Source organism: Mesoplodon densirostris, chromosome 1, assembly GCF_025265405.1.
Source record: "Mesoplodon densirostris isolate mMesDen1 chromosome 1, mMesDen1 primary haplotype, whole genome shotgun sequence".
In the NCBI taxonomy this organism is placed as follows: Eukaryota; Metazoa; Chordata; class Mammalia; order Artiodactyla; family Ziphiidae; genus Mesoplodon; species Mesoplodon densirostris.
This window is the reverse complement of record NC_082661.1, coordinates 31164115-31182414: the sequence shown is the minus strand read 5'-3', so window position 1 is coordinate 31182414 and position 18300 is coordinate 31164115. Positions and strand designations below refer to the sequence as shown.

The following is an 18300-nucleotide window of genomic DNA, read 5'->3' as shown; positions in this document are numbered from 1 at the left end:
GAGTCTCCAAAGATTACACATCTCCTAAAACCATGGTATGGGATGCCCAGAAATTGAAGTTGATAATTGATAAAGAAAAGGATGTTGGCATGACTTCTTTTAACCCTTTGAAATCGTGGTACCAGCACACAGGAATTATTGTTGTCTAGATAAAACTTCCTCTGCTGCTTCCTGTACTGATCAGCAAACCTATTGGTAGGAGGGTTAGTAAGATACCAGCAGCATAACATTGATGTTGATAGACACTGACATCTGGTCCCTTCACTGGCCATTTCTGGTCCTGATGTGTGTTTTTAGATAGCGGTAAATATTTAGGTAGGAGTTTCCTTTTGTTATAGGAGGTTGCTAACAAGGTATGACCATGGAAAAGAGAAAAGGAACACCATTCATTCCCAAACCATCTTCCTTCTGTGTGTGCCTACTCATGTTCATACTTCATCAGTAGTATCTTTCCATGTAGTCTTCCCAATCATGCTGGGAAGACGAGGAAATCCAGATATGTCTCCCTGGCTTTCTCAGTCTTCCTCTTGACTAAAATTTAATCTACCACAGTATTTTCACTGTTCAGTCTGGATAGCATCTTCCCAAGAATGCCAGCATCAGTTTGCCATATTAACCTTTCTGTACTGTCTAAATAGGAGCCAGGTCCAAGTTGGTTCAGGATATTCACTTGGTCCCTGCCCATATATTCATGTACCATACGTTACTATTCATTAGAGGAAACTAGAACTCTCAAATTTGTCCTCTGGCACTGGGGTCAGTAAGTGATCATCTGACATGCTTCATTATTGTAGCTTTCTTTTTTCTTACTTTCTTTGGTTCTCTTTTTCTGCATTCTTATTCACTTTTGCCCTTTCTTCTCTTTTACTGTGCCTTAATCCAAAGCTATGGCCATGGATTTCTCTCACTGATGATAATCAGCAATATTGAGATGTTGCTGATACCTATTCTAGAGAAATCTTTTTTTTAAGATTTATTTATTATTTATTTTATTTATTTTTGGCTGTGTCAGGTCTTAGTTGCAGCATGTGGGATATTCATTGAGGCATGCGGGATCTTTCCTTGTGGTGCATGGGCTCTTCGTTGCGGGCCGTGGGCTTCTCTCTAGTTGTGGCATGTGGGTTTTCTTTTCTCTAGTTGTGGCACGCAGGCTCCAGGGTGCATGTGCTCTGTAGTTTGTGGCACGCAGATTCCAGAGCGAGTGGGCTCTGAACTTTGTGGCATGTGGGCTCTAGTTGAGGCGCACGAGCTCAGTAGTTGTGGCATACGGGCTTAGTAGTTGTGGCACGCGGGCTTAGTTGCCCGGCGGCACTTGGGATCTTAGTTCCCTGACCAGGGATTGAACCTGCATTATAAGGCAGATTATTTACCACTGGACCACCAGGGAAGTCCCTAGAGAAATATTTAGATAGCACCTTGAATGGCATTCTACTCATTCTGTGTTAATAAATTTTATGAAGTCAAAGTTTGCGTTTCTGGCCTTGGTTTCTTGATAAGGTCAGTGGAGGCATAGCCTAGATATATTAGATAATTTTATTTGCAGATAGGGAACACCACTGAAGACATTATCTACTCTTACATTTAATGTATAAAATGTTATATAAAGCAACTATACTCCAATAAAAATTAATTTAAAAAAAGTTAGAGTTTAAAAGTCTGAATTTATCCTTCTGCTGTTGTAAAGGATTTATGCCCAAAGCAGTATAGAAAAGGGATGGAAGCTATAACTTATGCTGTGTATTATACACTGTAGTTTTATTATCTTTTAAGGGAACTCTTTTTGGATGTGTTTGAACTTAGGTCATGAAAAATTTGAAAAGGCTTGAAATACTTTAAAAAAATAGTGTTATTTCCCTATTTGCCAAAGATAGGAAGTTAAATGGGTAAAACATTTTAATTCTAGCTTTTGATTTATTCACATTACCATGGACAAACATGAAAAATTTATTTTCTTCAGTTTCTACTGAAGAGTAGAAACTGAGTTAGTAAGCAGTTAAGTAGCTACAGGATAATAGTGGAAGAGAAAATAGAAACAAAAGGTTTGAATAACCTAACCTACATAATTGAGAATTAGCTATATGGGTTAATTCTGTAAGCAATTATGTAAATAGACATGGTGATATTTGAAGCCACTGCAGTAATGTTACACCATTAACTCCTGGTCAAGTCTCTGTTGTCCGTGTCCCTGTAACCTCCTGATATCCCTAATATTTAAATTTGTTATAGCCACAACTATAGTTTAAAGTGGTTTATTACGTTTAATTGAAAGTACCTACAGAAGTGTTCTTATTCCTTCCAAGATCAGAGGCAGGATTATAACATAGGCCTTGAACGATAAGGACTAGGACCTGGAACTTTAACCTGTCTAAGAGAGAAAACTGTATGTCTTTTTTTAAAAAGTGGAATGTTAGCATTGAAAGGGACCTGTAACATAATGTTTTATGTTTACCTCTTGCTTTATAGATAAGGCAAGTAAGGCCCAGAAAGGTTGTTACTGACCTAGCTAAGGTTAGTGCCAGAGTTGGCACTAGAATCCCAGTCTCCTGGTTTCTAACCCTGGGCTTTTTCCATGACAATAAGCCTTTGCCTCTACCTAAAGCTCTCAGCCAATCAACAGACATTGTACAGCTATATGCACTGTGCCCAGCTCTGATATTGGTGATATAAGGGATAAAAGAGAAGGATAAGAATGTTTAAGGAGCTTATAGTCTTGTGGAGCTGATGAAACTTATTCTCAGAAATGTCTAGAAAAAAATAAAGTATTCTATCTCATTGAATTGAAAATGCTGTTGATTGTGAAATATATCATTATTTTATGTATCACTAAGAAAGAAATTAAACTTTTACACAGTGCTTACCCTTTAGAATTTTTATTTTATACATACTGAAAGAGCTCTTAATTAGACATAAAATTTTGATCACATGTCATTTCTTACATAAAGAAAATGTAGGTGAAATAAATTGGTTCTCGTTTCCTAAAACTTTGTGTTTATAGTCCAACTCTTTCTAATGATTTATTTTTTTTCTTTTGAATTAGAACCCAAGTGTTCCTTTTTCTTCCTTTTTTTAAAATTTAATTTTATTTATTTGTTTTTTTGGCTGTGTCAGGTGTTAGTTGCAGCACGTGGGATCTCCATTTGAGGCATGCAGGATCTTTCGTTGTGGAGCACGGGCTTCTCTTTAGTTGTGATGTGCAGGTTTTCTCTTCTCTACTTGTGGCGCGCAGGCTCCAGGGCACGTGGGCTCTGTAGTTTGTGGCACCTGGGCTCTCTAGTTGAGACACGCAAGCTCAGTAGTTGTGGCATGCAGGCTTAGCTGCCCCATGGCAGGTGGGAACCTAGTTCCCCGACCAGGGATCGAACCCATGTCCCCTGCATTGGAAGGTGGATTCTTTACCACTGGAACGCCAGGGAAGTCCTAATCATTTTTTGACTCAGTCATTGATACTGATGTCTTTCCATCCTGTTACCATCTTCTGTGCCATCAACAACTTTGATGATACAGCATTTCTTAAAAGAATACATAAAAGAAGGAAAAATCATCGTTGCTGGATTCTTAAGCCAGCTTTGCACTTATATAGGGCTATTCTTATATTCAGATTTTCTTCCACCCTGCTGACCACCCTTGCTGCAAATTTTGGTACTGGTGCTTTTGGTGCTCATTCATATTCAGACAAGCAGTGACAATATGCATGATTAAGATGCATACTGATGTTGGAGATGTTAAAATGTGCATCTTAGAATTGATGAAATACGGTATATATCCAACTGCCAAGGGTTATGATACAGTAGTATAGGGAATGGAGAAACCATCAAAATGGAGTCAATAGGGAACGCTTCAAGAGGAGATAAAGATTGAAGCTGGGTCTTAAAAGAGAAGGATCAGGAGCAGGCAAGGCATTCCAGGCTGTGAGAGCTTGTAAAAAAATATGGAACGTTCCCAGGTTTAGGTCCTGAATTTGTCATTATCAGAAGTTTAGATGATCTGTTTTGAAATTTTATTTTTGTTATTGTTTTCCTTTTATAATTGATTAAATTGGATTTTCTGCATGATTTATATAGCCAGAACAATTAAAGTTCATTGGCAAAGGGAAATAAAAAAAGTGTCATTTTTCCCTCAAAATTTCAGAATGCCATCCAGAATCATTAAAAAAATATATATATTGCATAAATCAAATTCTTATTGATGGGGGCTCTATGTAGAATCAGTCTTGATAAGCATGCATTTGGACAAAGTAATTAACTTGGGGCATGTGCATTTTATTCATTCCACAAGTATTTTTTGAAAGCCTAGTTTGTGCAAGGTAATGTGTGCAGGGGGGGAATATAGGGATAAATATGACATGTCCCTTGTAGTTGAATTATAGAATCAGAATATTGATGGGAAGACTGAAACTCCAGCCTTTCTTTCCAGGCTTACTCCCTATATTAGTTTGCTAAGGCTGCCAGAGCATAGTACCCTAGACTGACTATGGCAAAGTACCACATAAATTTGTTTTCTCACAATTCTGGAGGCTAGAAGTCCAAGATCAAGGTGGCAGCAAGGGTTAGATTCTTCTGAGGCCTCTCTCCTTGGTTTGTAGATGGCCATCTTCTCCCTGTGTCTTTACATGGTCTTCCCTCTGTGTCTGTGTCCAAATTTCCTCTTTTTATAAAGATAACACTCAGATTAGGGTCTACCCTATTTTAACTTAATACCTGTTTAAAGGCATTATCTCTAAATACAGTCATATTCTAAGGTACTGGGGTTTATGGCTTTAACTCATGAATTTTGAGAGGACACAATTAAGCCCATAGCACTCCCCCAAGCTCTCACATTATTTAGTGTAACCACACTGAACTGTTTAATGAATACCACACTCCTTGCATACCTTTGCACACTTCTGCCTATGGTACTTTTCTCTGTATAATTTCTTTACTTGGGCAGTGAACGAAACAAAGTTCATTCCCCTCTATCCACTGGTAATACCTTATTCATTCTTATAACTTTATTACATATTAAAATTCTTTGTTCAAGTTCTTTCTCTCATGTTATGTTCAACATACATTAAATGTTTGTTGGTTAGGTGGTCAGGTTGAGGTTGGAGGAAGAGACAGGTCTTATTAATATAGGGTGTTATACAGTGAGTACTGTAAAAGTAGTGCAGATGAGTTAAACACTGTAGAAGTCTAGAGGAAGAGTCAGATTATACATGTGACCAAAAGTAATGTGATCAAAGCAATAGGCAGGAAGAAGCAAGATGTGTTTAGGCATAGTATTACTCTTTGGTTGGAATGTAGCATATTTTAAGAGATGACATGACATAAAGCTAGAAAGGTAGTATATATTTTAGTACACTGTTAATGAGGTAATAAATTACCACAAACTACTGTCTTAAAATGACACAAATTTATTGTCTTTTACAGTTCTGTAGGTCAGAAGTCCAAAATGGGTCTCACTGGACTAAAATTAGGGTATTGGCAGGATTGTGATCCTTTCTGAAGACTCTAGGGGAGAACCCATTTTCTTACCTTTTTCAGCTTCTCTTACACGCCGCCCACATTCCTTGGCTCATGGCCCCCTTCCGTTTTCAAAGCCAGCAGTGGCCAGCCAAGTCTTTCTCATATTGCCTCACTCTGACACACTGACTCTTCTGTCTCTGAAACAATTCTGCTTTTAAGGACCCTTGTGATTATATTGGGCCCGCCTAGATAATCCAGCATTATCTCTCTATTTTAAAGTCATCTGATTAGCATCTTTAATTCCACCTGCTACCTTAATTCTCCTTTGCCATGTATCATGTTCATAAGTTGAGGGAATTAGGACATGGACATCTTTGAGAGGCTGTCATTCTGCCAACCACAGGTAGGTTGGGTCCAGGTTATGAGCTTTAAATACAGCCATTGAAGGCTTTTAATCAAAGGAATGACATGATCAAAGCAGTATTTTGGGAAGTTTAATCTATAAGCTATATGGTATCTCGAATATAGGACTGGAAAGAAATCAGCACCCCTGAGTTCTTTTCAGCTTTGCCATTGATCCTCCCTCCCTCCCTCCTTTCCTCCTAGAACTGCTTGTATCCATAAACCCTTAATCAGAGGGAATTAGTTGTCCTGAACATTGATATAGCCACCGTTTCTGATTCTGTTCACTGTAAGGCCATTTCATCATGTTATGGAAGGAATACTAGACTAGCGGTCAGGAGACCTGAGTAAGTTATGATTCAAACTTGATCAGTAATTTGATTTGTAACCTTAGGGATGTCCTTTAGTCTCTCTGTGATGCAATTTTCCATCCTTATAATTGGGATAACAATAGCAGCTGATCCAACATGCCCATCTGACAGATATAAATATAACTTTATCCCAAAATAATGTAGTATATATTTATTTTTTGTTTGTAGAGACTAACTTGTGACTTCAGAACTTTTTGTTTTTCCTTTTGTATCTTGAAGAACCTATGATCAAACAAAAAATAAAAAGCTCAGTGATCCGTGCCTAGTTGACCTTCTGCTCTCTGCACCCTTTTTGTCCCCTTCTACAAATAGGAATCAGGCAATTATGTCATAGCAAGTCAGGTACTGTTTTTTTTTAACATCTTTATTGGAGTATAATTGCTTTACAATGGTGTGTTAGTTTCTGCTGTTATCACAAAGTGAATCAGCTATACGTATACATATATCCCCATATCCTCTCCTTCTTGCGTCTCCTTCCCACCCTCCCTATCCCACCCCCTAGGTGGTCACAAAGCACCAAGCTGATCTCCCTGTGCTATGTGGCTGCTTCCCACTAGCTATCTGTTTTACATTTGGTAGTGTATATATGTCCATGCCACTCTCTCACTTCGTCCCAGCTTACCCTTCCCCTCTTCATGTCCTCAAGTCCATTCTCTAGGTCTGCATCTTTATTCCTATCCTGCCCCTAGGTTCATCAGAACCATTTGTTTTTTGTTTTTAGATTCCATATGTATGTGTTAGCATATGGTATTTGTTTTTCTCTTTCTGACTTACTTCACTCTGTATGACAGACTCTAGGTCCATCCACCTCAGTACAAATAACTCAATTTCATTTCTTTTTATGGCTGATAATATTCCATTGTATATATGTGCCACATCTTCTCTATCCATTCATCTGTCGATGGACACTTAGGTTGCTTCCATGTCCTGGCTATTGTAAATAGTGCTGCAATGAACGTTGTGGTACATGTATCTTTTTGAATTATGGTTTTCTCAGGGTATATATGCCCAGTAGTGGGATTGCTGGGTCATATGGTAGTTCTATTTTTAGTTGTTTAAGGAACCTCCATACTGTTCTCCATAGTGGCTGTATCAATTTACATTCCCACCAACAGTGCAGGAGGGTTCCCTTTTCTCCACACCCTCTCCAGCATTTATTCTTTGTAGATTTTTTGATGCTGGCCATTCTCACTGGTGTGAGGTGATACCTCATTGTGGTTTTGATGTGCATTTCTCTAATTCCTCCTGTGTATCTTGGGAGAAATGTCTATTTAGGTCTTCCGCCCATTTTTTGATTGGGTGGTTTGTTTTTTTGATATTGAGCTGCATGAGCTGCTTGTATATTTTGGAGATTAATCCTTTGTCAGTTGCTTCGTTTGCAAATATTTTCTCCCATTCTTTTTTTTTGGATAAATTTATTTATTTTATTTATTGCTGTGTTGGGTCTTCGTTGCTGCATGTGGGCTTTCTCTAGTTGCGGCGAGCGGGGGCTACTCTTCGTTGTGGTGTGCAGGCTTCTCATTGTGGTTTCTCTTGTTGAGAGCACTGGCTCTAGGCACGCGGGCTTCAATAGTTGTGGCACAGGGGCTTAGTTGCTCCGCAGCATGTGGGATCTTCCCAGACCAAGGCTCGAACCCGTATCCCCTGCATTGGCAGGTGGATTCTTAACCACTGTGCCACAATCTTTTCATCTTGTTTATGGTTTCCTTTGCTGTGCAAAAGCTTTTAGGTTTAATTAAGTCCCATTTGTGTATTTTTATTTTATTTCTATTTCTCTAGGAGGTGGGTCAAAAAGGATCTTGCTCTGATTTATGTCAAAGAGTGTTCTGCCTATGTTTTCCTCTAGAGTTTTATAGTGTCTGGCCTTACATTTAGGTCTTTAATCCATTTTGAGTTTATTTTTGTGTATGGTGTTAGGGAGTGTTCTAATTTCATTCTTTTACGTGAAGCTGTCCAGTTTTCCCAGCACCACTTATTGAAGAGGCTGTCTTTTCTCCACTGTATATTCTTGCCTCCTTTATCAAAGATAAGGTGACTGTATGATTGTGGGTTTATCTCTGGGCTTTCTATCCTATTCCATTGATCTATATTTCTGTTTTTGTGCCAGTACCATACTGTCTAGATTACTGTAGCTTTGTAGTATAGTCTGAAGTCAGGGAGCCTGATTCCTCCAGCTCAGTTTTTCATTCTCAAGATTGCTTTGGCTATTCGGGGTCTTTTGTGTTTCCGTACAAATTGTGAAATTTTTTGTTCTAGTTCTTCGAAAAATGTCAGTGGTAGTTTGATAGGGATTGCATTGAATCTGTAGATTGCTTTGGGTAGTAGAGTCATTTTCACAATGTTGATTCTTCCAATCCAAGAACATGGTATATCTCTCCGTCTGTTGGTATCGTCTTTAATTTCTTTCATCAGTATCTTATAGTTTTCTGCATACAGGTCTTTTGTCTCCTTAGGTAGGTTTATTCCTAGGTATTTTATTCTTTTTGTTGCAATGGTAAATGGGAGTGTTTCAGATTTTTCATCTATTCCTATTCATTAGTGTATAGGAATGCAAGAGATTTCTGTGCATTAATTTTGTATCCTGCTACTTTACCAAATTCATTGATTAGCTCTATTAGTTTTCTGGTAGCATCCTTAGGATTCTCTATGTATAGTATCTTGTCATCTGAAAACAGTGACAGTTTTACTTCTTCTTTTCTGATTTAGATTCCTTTTATTTCTTTTTCTTCTCTGATTGCTCTGGCTAAAACTTCCAAAACTATGTTGAATAATAGTGGTGAGAGTGGGCAACCTTGCCTTGTTCCCGATCTTACTGGAAACGGTTTCAGTTTTTCACCATTGAGAACAATGTTGGCTGTGGGTTTGTCATATGTGGCCTTTATTATGTTGAGGTAAGTTCCCTCTATGCCTACTTTCTGGAGGGTTTTTATCATAAATGGGTGTTGAATTTTGTTGAAAGCTTTTTCTGCATCTATTGAGATGATCATATGGTTTTTCTCCTTCAATTTGTTAATATGGTTTATCACATTGATTGATTTGCGTATATTGAAGAATCCTTGCATTCCTGAAATAAACCCCACTTGATCATGGTGTATGATCCTTTTAATGTGCTGCTGGATTCTGTTTGCTAGTATTTTGTTAAGGATTTTTTGCATCTATGTTCATCAGTGATATTGGCCTGTAGTTTTCTTTTTTTGTGACATCTTTGTCTGCTTTTGGTATCAGGGTTGTGGTGGCCTCACAGACTAAGTTTGGGAGTGTTCCTCCCTCTGCTATATTTTGGAAGAGTTTGAGAAGGATAGGTGTTAGCTCTTCTCTAAATGTTTGATAGAATTTGCCTGTGAAGCCATCTGGTCCTGGGCTTTTGTTTGTTGGAAGATGTTTAATCACAGTTTCAACTTCAGTGCTTGTGATTGGTCTGTTTATATTTTCTATTTCTTCCTGGTTCAGTCTCGGAAGATTGTGCTTTTCTAAGAATTTGTCCATTTCTTCCAGGTTGTCCATTTTATTGGCATATAGTTGCTTGTAGTAATCTCTCATGACCCTTTGTATTTCTGCAGTGTCAGTTGTGAGTTCTCCTTTTTCATTCCAATTCTGTTCATTTGAGTCTTCTCCCTATTTTTCTTGATGAGTCTGGCTAATGGTTTATCAGTTTTGTTTATCTTCTCAAAGAACCAGCTTTTAGTTTTATTCATCTTTGCTGTCGTTTCCTTCATTTCTTTTTCATTTATTTCTGATCTGATCTTCATGATTTCTTTCCTTCTGCTAACTTTGGGGTTTTTTTTTTGTTCTTCTTTCTCTAATTGTTTTAGGTGTAAGGTTAGGTTGTTTATTTGAGATTTTTCTTCTTTCTTGAAGTAGGATCGTATTGCTGTAAACTTCCCTCTTATAACTGCTTTTGCTGCATACCATAGGTCACTTGGGTCATCGTGTTTTCATTGTCATTTGTTTCTAGGTATTTTTTGGTTTCCTCTGATTTCTTCAGTGATCTCTTGGTTATTTAGTAGCATATTGTTTAGCCTCCATGTGTTTGTATTTTGTATAGATTTTTTTCTGTAATTGATATCTAATCTTATAGCATTGTGGTCTGAAAAGATACTTGATACAATTTCAGTTTTCTTAAATTTACCAAGGCTTGATTTGTGACCCAAGGTATGATCTATCCTGAAGAATGTTCCATGAGCACTTGAGAAGAAAGTATATTCTGTTGTTTTTGGATGGAATGTCCTATAAATATCAGTTAAGTCCATCTTGTTTAATGTGTCATTTAAAGCTTGTGTTTCCTTTTTTATTTTCATTTTGGATGATCTGTCCATTGGTGAAAGTGGGGTGTTAAAGTCCCCTACTATGATAGTGTTACTGTCAATTTCCCCTTTTATGGCTGTTAGCATTTGCCTTATGTATTGAGGTGCTCCTATGTTGGGTGCATAAATATTTACAATTGTTATATCTTCTTCTTGGATTGATCCCTTGATCATTAGGTAGTGTCCTTCTTTGTCTCCTGTAATAGTCTTTATTTTAAAGTCTATTTTGTCTGATATGAGAATTGCTACTCCAACTTTCTTTTGATTTCCATTCGCATGGAATATCTTTTTCCATCCCCTCACTTTCAGTCTGTATGTGTCCCTAGCTCTGAACCGGTACTATCTTTTAGACTTGTTTTCAAGAGCAGATTACTAGGCTTATAAGAGTCTGAAAACCCTCACTTTAGGAAGATAATTTAATTTAGTTGAATGGTTTTGTGGAAGCTGTTTCTACATATGAAGGAATACTCAGATTTCACTTATGCTTTATAAACAGCAAGCAGGCCCCTGGTAAAAATCATAATAAAATATTTGTGATTCATAACTCAAAATTATTTGCTGAGTTGTTTGCAAACTTTCCTTTCCCGTGGACTGTAATAGATTAGAATGAATCAAATTGTAAACCTTTCCCCTCTATTGTTGCTCTATCAAACATTTATTAGCCATATGAAGGAAAAATATATGAAGGTTGGTCATAAAATATGAATGTTTCACATTGACAGTTGTGACAAGTATTGTCTCAATATATGTGACTCTTAACAGTAAATGTCTCAGTTGTCTACAGTAGAAATATGGTGCAAACTACAAATGTGAGCCATGTATATAATTTAAAATTTCTATGAGCCACATTTAGAGAGGTAAAAATAAACAGGTAAAGTCAAGAACATATTTTTAATATATCCAAAATATCATTTCAACATGTAATCAATATAAGAAATTATTAGTAAGATCTTTTATTTTTTGTATTAAGTCTTTGAAATTTGATGTGTATTTTATACATAAAACACATCTCAATTAAGACTAGCTATGTTTCTAGTACTCAGTAACCACATGTGGCTGGCAGCTACTGTGTTGGACAGTACAGGTCTACTGCAAAAAAGTCATTGCATCAAATCTTAGGGCCTTTCCTGAAATACATCTGTATTGCCGTGTCTAACCCCTGTCTGATAGTGGTCTCCACGCTGCCCGACCCCACTCCCCTCTCACAATCAAGCTCTGATCCTCACTTTACACCATATTGTCTTCTCTTAGACATTTCCCCCTTCTGTGCCACATATTCCTTTCTCCTTTACCCTGTCAAGGCCCCCTTGAATGTTTTGTTGAAATTCTTAGGAGAAAACACCATTAATAGTATGGCCTGCTACCTATCAGCCTACCTCCCCAAAAAATGTGTTGCCAGTAGACATGTAAGCTGATTCCAACAATATCAGTACCATGGGAGTATGAAACAAAGTTCTTCTCCTCGTAAGAAAAGTTAGGAGTCCCTGATAACAGTGGAGTCTTGAGTGTTATAGGAAAAACTAGTCAGGAGTATGTTACTTGTAGGCTTTATATCTATTTTTCCATGAAATGTAGAGTAGGAATTGTGTGTTTTGCTATTATTTACACTTTGCATTTAATCAGTACCAGAAGCTGAAGTGTTTAATAATTACCTCAAAAATGGGATGTAAGTATACAAGTTTAAGTTTGCTGACCAGATTAGAGCAAAGGGCCATAATCAAATTTCCTTGCCAGACTATCCTGCCTCTCTTTTTTCTTCCTCTTTATAATCAGTTCTTATAGTTCCAAGGTATTTGTAGTTAGGCATTGTTTACCTCTCACAATGCATTATTTAGCCCCAATTTATAAATGCATGGACATGCAGTGGTTTGTTTGGTTTGGTTTTTGCAAAGTAACTCAAAAAGTCCATGCCAGAAATTAAAAAATGAGATGAAGAAAATAGTTCCAATGACAGTAGCATAAAAAAGTTAGAAATTAATTTAACAAAAGTGTAAAACTTGTACCCTGAACACTACAACACATTTTTGGAAGAAATTAAAGAAGACCAAAATAAACATCCCATGTTTATCTTCTTTAATATTGTTAAGATACTACCCAAAGTGATTAACACATCCAGCTCAATCCCAGCTGTCCTGTATTTTTTGCAGAAATTGACAAAATGATCCTCTAATTCATATGGAAATGCAAGGGACTCAGAATAGCCAAAATGATTTTGAAAAAGAAGAACAAAGTAGGAATACTCAAACTTCCTGATTTCAAAACTTATAAAACAACAGTAATCAAGACAGTGTGACACTGGCATAAGGATGGACTTGCAAGTAATTGCAGATTACCCTCCTTTCTGGGGCTCTGAGTTATTCTAAACTGATACACCAGTCCACTCTAGGCTTTTAAGAATTTGTTAAACATTTAGCTGATATCTTCTTGCCCACTCATGTGGTGGCCACTTCTTCCCATGATCTGCCAGAGGCAAAATAGTTTATATATTCTGTTTCTCTTTGGAGGGACATGTCATCCTGTGGATTTCAATTTCCTTGTGTACTCTGTGTTGCATACTCAGCTGTATGGTAAACTCTGTATGGAAGTTGTATGGAAAAGTTATGATTTTATAGGTCAGTTGGTCTTTTTTCATTGTTACGGCGTGAGGAATATTCTCTTCCTGATTTCTACATCCTAAGCAGAGGGGAAATAACATGGTGCTTGGCCTATAATAGATTTAGCACCTAGTTAAAATATGTTTAAATTGGGTTGAAATTGAATTCTTACTTAGGTGCCACGTAGTGTACTAGCACTTACTGCATCATCTCATTTAATCTGCACACCTATCTATAAAGTGTCGGTACTGTTATTTTATTTTATTTTTATTTTTAATAAGGGGGAGATTTTTCTTTTTTTCTTTTTTCTTTTTTTTTTTTTTTTAGATGTTGGGGGTAGGAGTTTATTAATTAATTTATTTATTTTTGCTGTGTTGGGTCTTCGTTTCTGTGCGATGGCTTCCCCTAGTTGTGGCAAGTGGGGACCACTCTTCATCGCGGTGCGCGGGCCTCTCACTATCGCGGCCTCTCCTGTTGCGGAGCACAAGCTCCAGACGCACAGGCTCAGCAGTTGTGGCTCACGGGCCTAGTTGCTCTGCGGCATGTGGGATCCTCCCAGACCAGGGCTCGAACCCGTGTCCCCTGCATCGGCAGGCAGACTCTCAACCACTGCGCCACTAGGGAAGCCCTCGGTACTGTTATTATTCCATCTTTTAAGATGTAAAACTGAAGCTTAGTGGAGAAAAGGAACAAGAGGCCCAGCAATAAATAAACATTTTTGTCGATTTTACCTAAATCACCTTCCTCCCTCACTCCTTCCCGAATAAAATTCTTAAATTCATTTTTCACTTCTCCAAGGAAAGGAGATACATCCTTGGCATTACAGATCCTCATTTTCTCATTTGATGGGAAAAGAGGCACAGTATGAAAGAGAGAAAGTTTGAAGGGCTCTAGTTGGACTTTTGATTAACAGAGAGAACACACTTTTGATTTTGAGTCTGAAGGCTCTGAGTGGTCAGTACTAGGCTCTAGGTGAATGACAAAATGACCATCATGGCTTTGCTGCCACTTTCCATTTTTCCTTTTCCATTCTCCTGCTTCTCGTGTGAAATAGTTAATAGCCTTCAGTTTTTTCATAGAATAGTAGAATTTTAAGTATTCTTCATTACTATTAATTCCTGTATTAACTTGCTGTGTGGAAATTCCTTTAGGTAGCTCTAATGCTAGGGAACTTAAATATAATTACTTGTGCCACTTACATTTGTCATAACAAATTTCTTTGTAAGCTACTGTCAACGAAACGTAGACTTACAAAGTGTTTTTATTCTTAAAAATTTTGTTTTGTTTTTGTTCACTTTCAGAAACGAAACTATGGGTCTGATCAATAAGCTCAAATAAAACAAATGTTATTAATTCATCTCTTCAGCTATTTTCTGAAATTCATTTTCTAAGATGTGTTGTTTATAACTCACCACATTAATCAAAGTATTCCACATGTATAATATAAGCTGGGTGATAGAGCCCAGTCATTATTGTGTTCACAAACAGAGACAAATGATAAAGGTTAAGGAATATGAACACGGAGACAAAAAGAAGGATTGTTTATATATGGGAGGATATTTTACAATGCTCTGGCTTGATGTAACAGTCACATATATGCTTCCTACTCTCTAGTTATCAGGGAATATGAAGAATAGAGAAAGCATCCAAGAACCTATATTTGATTATTACAACCATGAAGTTCCTGATATTGACCTCAGTGATTGTGAATTCCCACATGTCATTGAAATTTATGACTTCCCCCAAGAATTTCGTACTGAAGATCTCCTACGGATTTTCTGCACTTATCAGTAAGTACTTGCAAATGATTGGGGATGTTAGGGAAGGTAGAATGAAGTTTTCTTAAAATGTCTTCTGAAAGATCATCTTTTTTGTTTTTCTATTCCCGGCATTTACTTTAGCATCAAGTTTGTTTATTGTCTTTTCCAAGTCCATTAAAAATCCGTACGAAACCACTCTTCTTCTCAGTTCCTTTAGAAAATGCTAAATAGTCTTTCTAGACCCCATTTTAGCATTTAAGAAGAATGTCATCAATAATGACTTTGGAATCTGTCTTCATGGTACATTTAGTCCATTTATATTTATTGTAATTATTGATATATTTGGATGTATGCCTGCCATCTTTTTTTGTGTGTTTACTTGTCCCATCTTTTTCTCTTTTCTCTTGCCTTCTTTTGGATTGATGAGGTATTTTTTTCTCCTTCCATATTTTTGGGAAATGATCCTGTTTCTATTATTTGGTGGTTACTTTAGAAATTATAAAATGCCTGCTTAATTTATCAGTGGCTAAAATTAATATTTTTACACTCTTTCCAAACATTCTAAGGGTTTTAAACTCCATTCCCCAATTCCATTCCAATGTCTCCTGAACCTCCAACTAATATGCTATTGTGATTTAGTATTTTGAATCTTTTTTTCTTTTTAAACTCCATTTGATGTTACATTATTGTTTTATATTATCAGCATTCAGATTGATCCACTTTCCGTATTCTTCATTTATGCCTTCTTGCATCTTATATCTTTCATCTGAAATCTTTTTCCTCCTGCATGAAACATGTTCTTTAGCATTTAATTTAGTAACAGTCTGCTGGTAACACACTCAGTTGGGTTTTGTTGTCATCACCGTCGTTGTTGTTTCTTAATGGCTTTATTTCAACTTCATTCTTTTTTTTTTTTTTTTTTTTTTTTTTTTTTTTTGCTGTACGCGGGCCTCTCACTGTTGTGGCCTCCCCCATTGCGGAGCACAGGCTCCGGACGCACAGGCCCAGCGGCCATGGCTCACGGGCCCAGCCTCTCCGCGGCATGTCGGATCTTCCCAGACCGGGGCACGAACCCGTATCCCCTGCATCGGCAGGCGGACTCTCAACCACTGCGCCACCAGGGAAGCCCTCAACTTCATTCTTGAAAGACATTTTTGCTGGGTAGAGAATCCTAGGTTGGTAGTTGTTTTTCTCAGAAACTTGAAAATTTTATTCTGCTTTCTCCTGGCTTTCTTAGTGTAGGATGAGAAGCCAGCTGAAAGTCTAACTATTGCTTCTGAGAGTAATCTGTCTTCTCTCTTTGGGTGCTCTTAATGTTTTCTCTTTGTCTTTGGTATTGTGCATTTTCAGTGTGATGTGGCTTTGTGTTTCTTTTGTTATTATTATTATTATTGAGCTAGTATTTTTCATTGGTTTTGGAGAACACTAGACATTCTCTCTTCAGATATTGCCTCTGTACTAGTCTCTTTTATATTCTTGAAGATGCCAGTTAAAAGTAGATTAAACCTTCTCACTTAATCCTCATGTTATCTCTGTCATATTTTCCATTTCTTTGTCTCCATTACATGCTGAGTAATTTTTTTAGCTCTAATTTCCACTTTCTGATTTCTTCAGCTGTGTTTAATTTGCTGTTAAATCTGTCCGTTGAATTTTTAAATTTCATTTTATGTTTCTCATTTTTCAAAGTTCTCTATTTTTCAAATCTGCATGGTCATTAGTTTCTTTTTTTTTCTCCAAATATTTTCAAGAAGTATATTGAACCATAGACCTTCTATAGTCTATATCTGGTAATTTCTTTACCTGAAGTCCTTTTAATTCTCTTTCTGCAAATTCTCACTCATAGTGCCTTGCTTCTTTTTTGGAGGTTTAGTTACTTTTTAAAAAAACTGTACAGCTGACCATTTCCTTTGGAATTTTACTTATGAGAATTGAGGCTTACAGTAAAAGAAGAGGATATCTCCTGAGAGGATATGTGTTTTCTTCTGCCAGGCACCAAGGGCCCTAACAGTCCAAAAAAGCTGTGAATTAAATTATTGATTTGAAGTTATTCTTACCACCAAGATAGAAATAGTCAAGTAGGGAATGATAAAAAATGATTATTATATGTCTCAACCAGTTTATTTTAACAGTACATATAAATGTCCATTTACTTGCCAGTCTTTGATGTGGTGCCAAGGCCTTTTTTTTTTTTTAAGTAACTAGCCTGTTGATGGCAGACTATCTTCTATTGAGTTCTTATATGTCACCATGGTATCACCTGTGTCTTCAAGCAAGAACTTTAATGTCCCTTCAGAGTCACCTGAGTGCAAATTCCTTACAGGTTAAAATGTTTTCTCTCTCTTTCTCTCTTTAAAAAAATTTTTTTGGCTGTGCCGCATGGCTTCCAGGGTCTTAGTTCCCTGAACAGGGATTGAACCCAGGCCACAGCAGTGAAAGTGCCAGGTCCTAACCACTGGACCACCAGGGAATTCCCTCTCTCTCTCTCTCTCTCTCTCTCTCTCTCTCTCTCTCTCTCTCTCTCTCTCTCTCTCAGCTCTTTTGCCCAAACATAATTGATAATAGCTGTTTTGGTTTTTTTAGTGACTTTATCTTTCTCTAGTCTTCCAAACCATAGACACAACTTTTCTTTTTCACACTCATATTTCATCATTTTAATTTTATTTAATAAATTATGTAGTGAAAATATAAATTGAAACTGATATAAGTGGGTTTGAGAATAATTGCACTACCTCTTATATATGTATATAATTCATACATATGTATGACAAGGTAAAAGAGTCAGAAGTATACCTCTGTATCTTTAGCTTATAAGAAAAAATAAGCTTCAGGAATAAAGAAATAATCCCGAAAATAAGTTATTAAGAAAAAGATTTTCAGGGTCTGGAAGAAAGTCATTACCCAGAAGGGATTATACTTTAATGCTCCAATCCTGACATTAACAATGAACCAGATCTAACAATGAACCAGGTCTATTGTCTGATATACAAATTTAAACTTAAAATTCAATTCATGTACATCTTGAATTAGGGTATAGCTCCCAACTTTTCCTTAAGGGTTAGATAGTAATTATTTTAGGCAACTCTGCCATTGTTGCACAAAAATAGCCATAGACAATAGGTGTGGCTACAGACAATGAGTGTGGCTGTATTCATTGAAACTTTATGTACAAAAACAAGCACCCTGTTTTTCTGTAAAGCTCTAGAACAGGCAAAACTAGCAGCCAGGTATCTTACTTAAATTTTGTTGGTTGAGGGGACAGGGGTAGCACTTATCAGTTATGTAACTAAAAGAGAGGAGGAGTGACTAGATCATGGAGGACAGTTAACACTCTCTGCCATAGATCTTACACTAAACATATAGTATAGATCAGTCAGTCTAATTCATTACAATTATGTTAAGACCCGGTATCAGGGTCTGTTCCAGATAAA

The 18300-nt window shown here is 37.0% G+C and overlaps 1 protein-coding gene across 6 annotated transcripts in view; it reads left to right on the top strand.

The window, feature by feature from the left end:
• The window catches only part of R3HCC1L (R3H domain and coiled-coil containing 1 like), a 73561-nt gene that overhangs the window by 43342 nt on the left and 11919 nt on the right, over positions 1 to 18300 (top strand). For all 6 annotated transcript variants that reach the window (XM_060101057.1, XM_060101073.1, XM_060101091.1 and 3 more), the window contains one exon: positions 14727 to 14902. In XM_060101057.1, coding sequence (XP_059957040.1) covers positions 14727 to 14902 — 176 coding nt within the window. The remainder of the gene's footprint in view (positions 1 to 14726; positions 14903 to 18300) is intronic.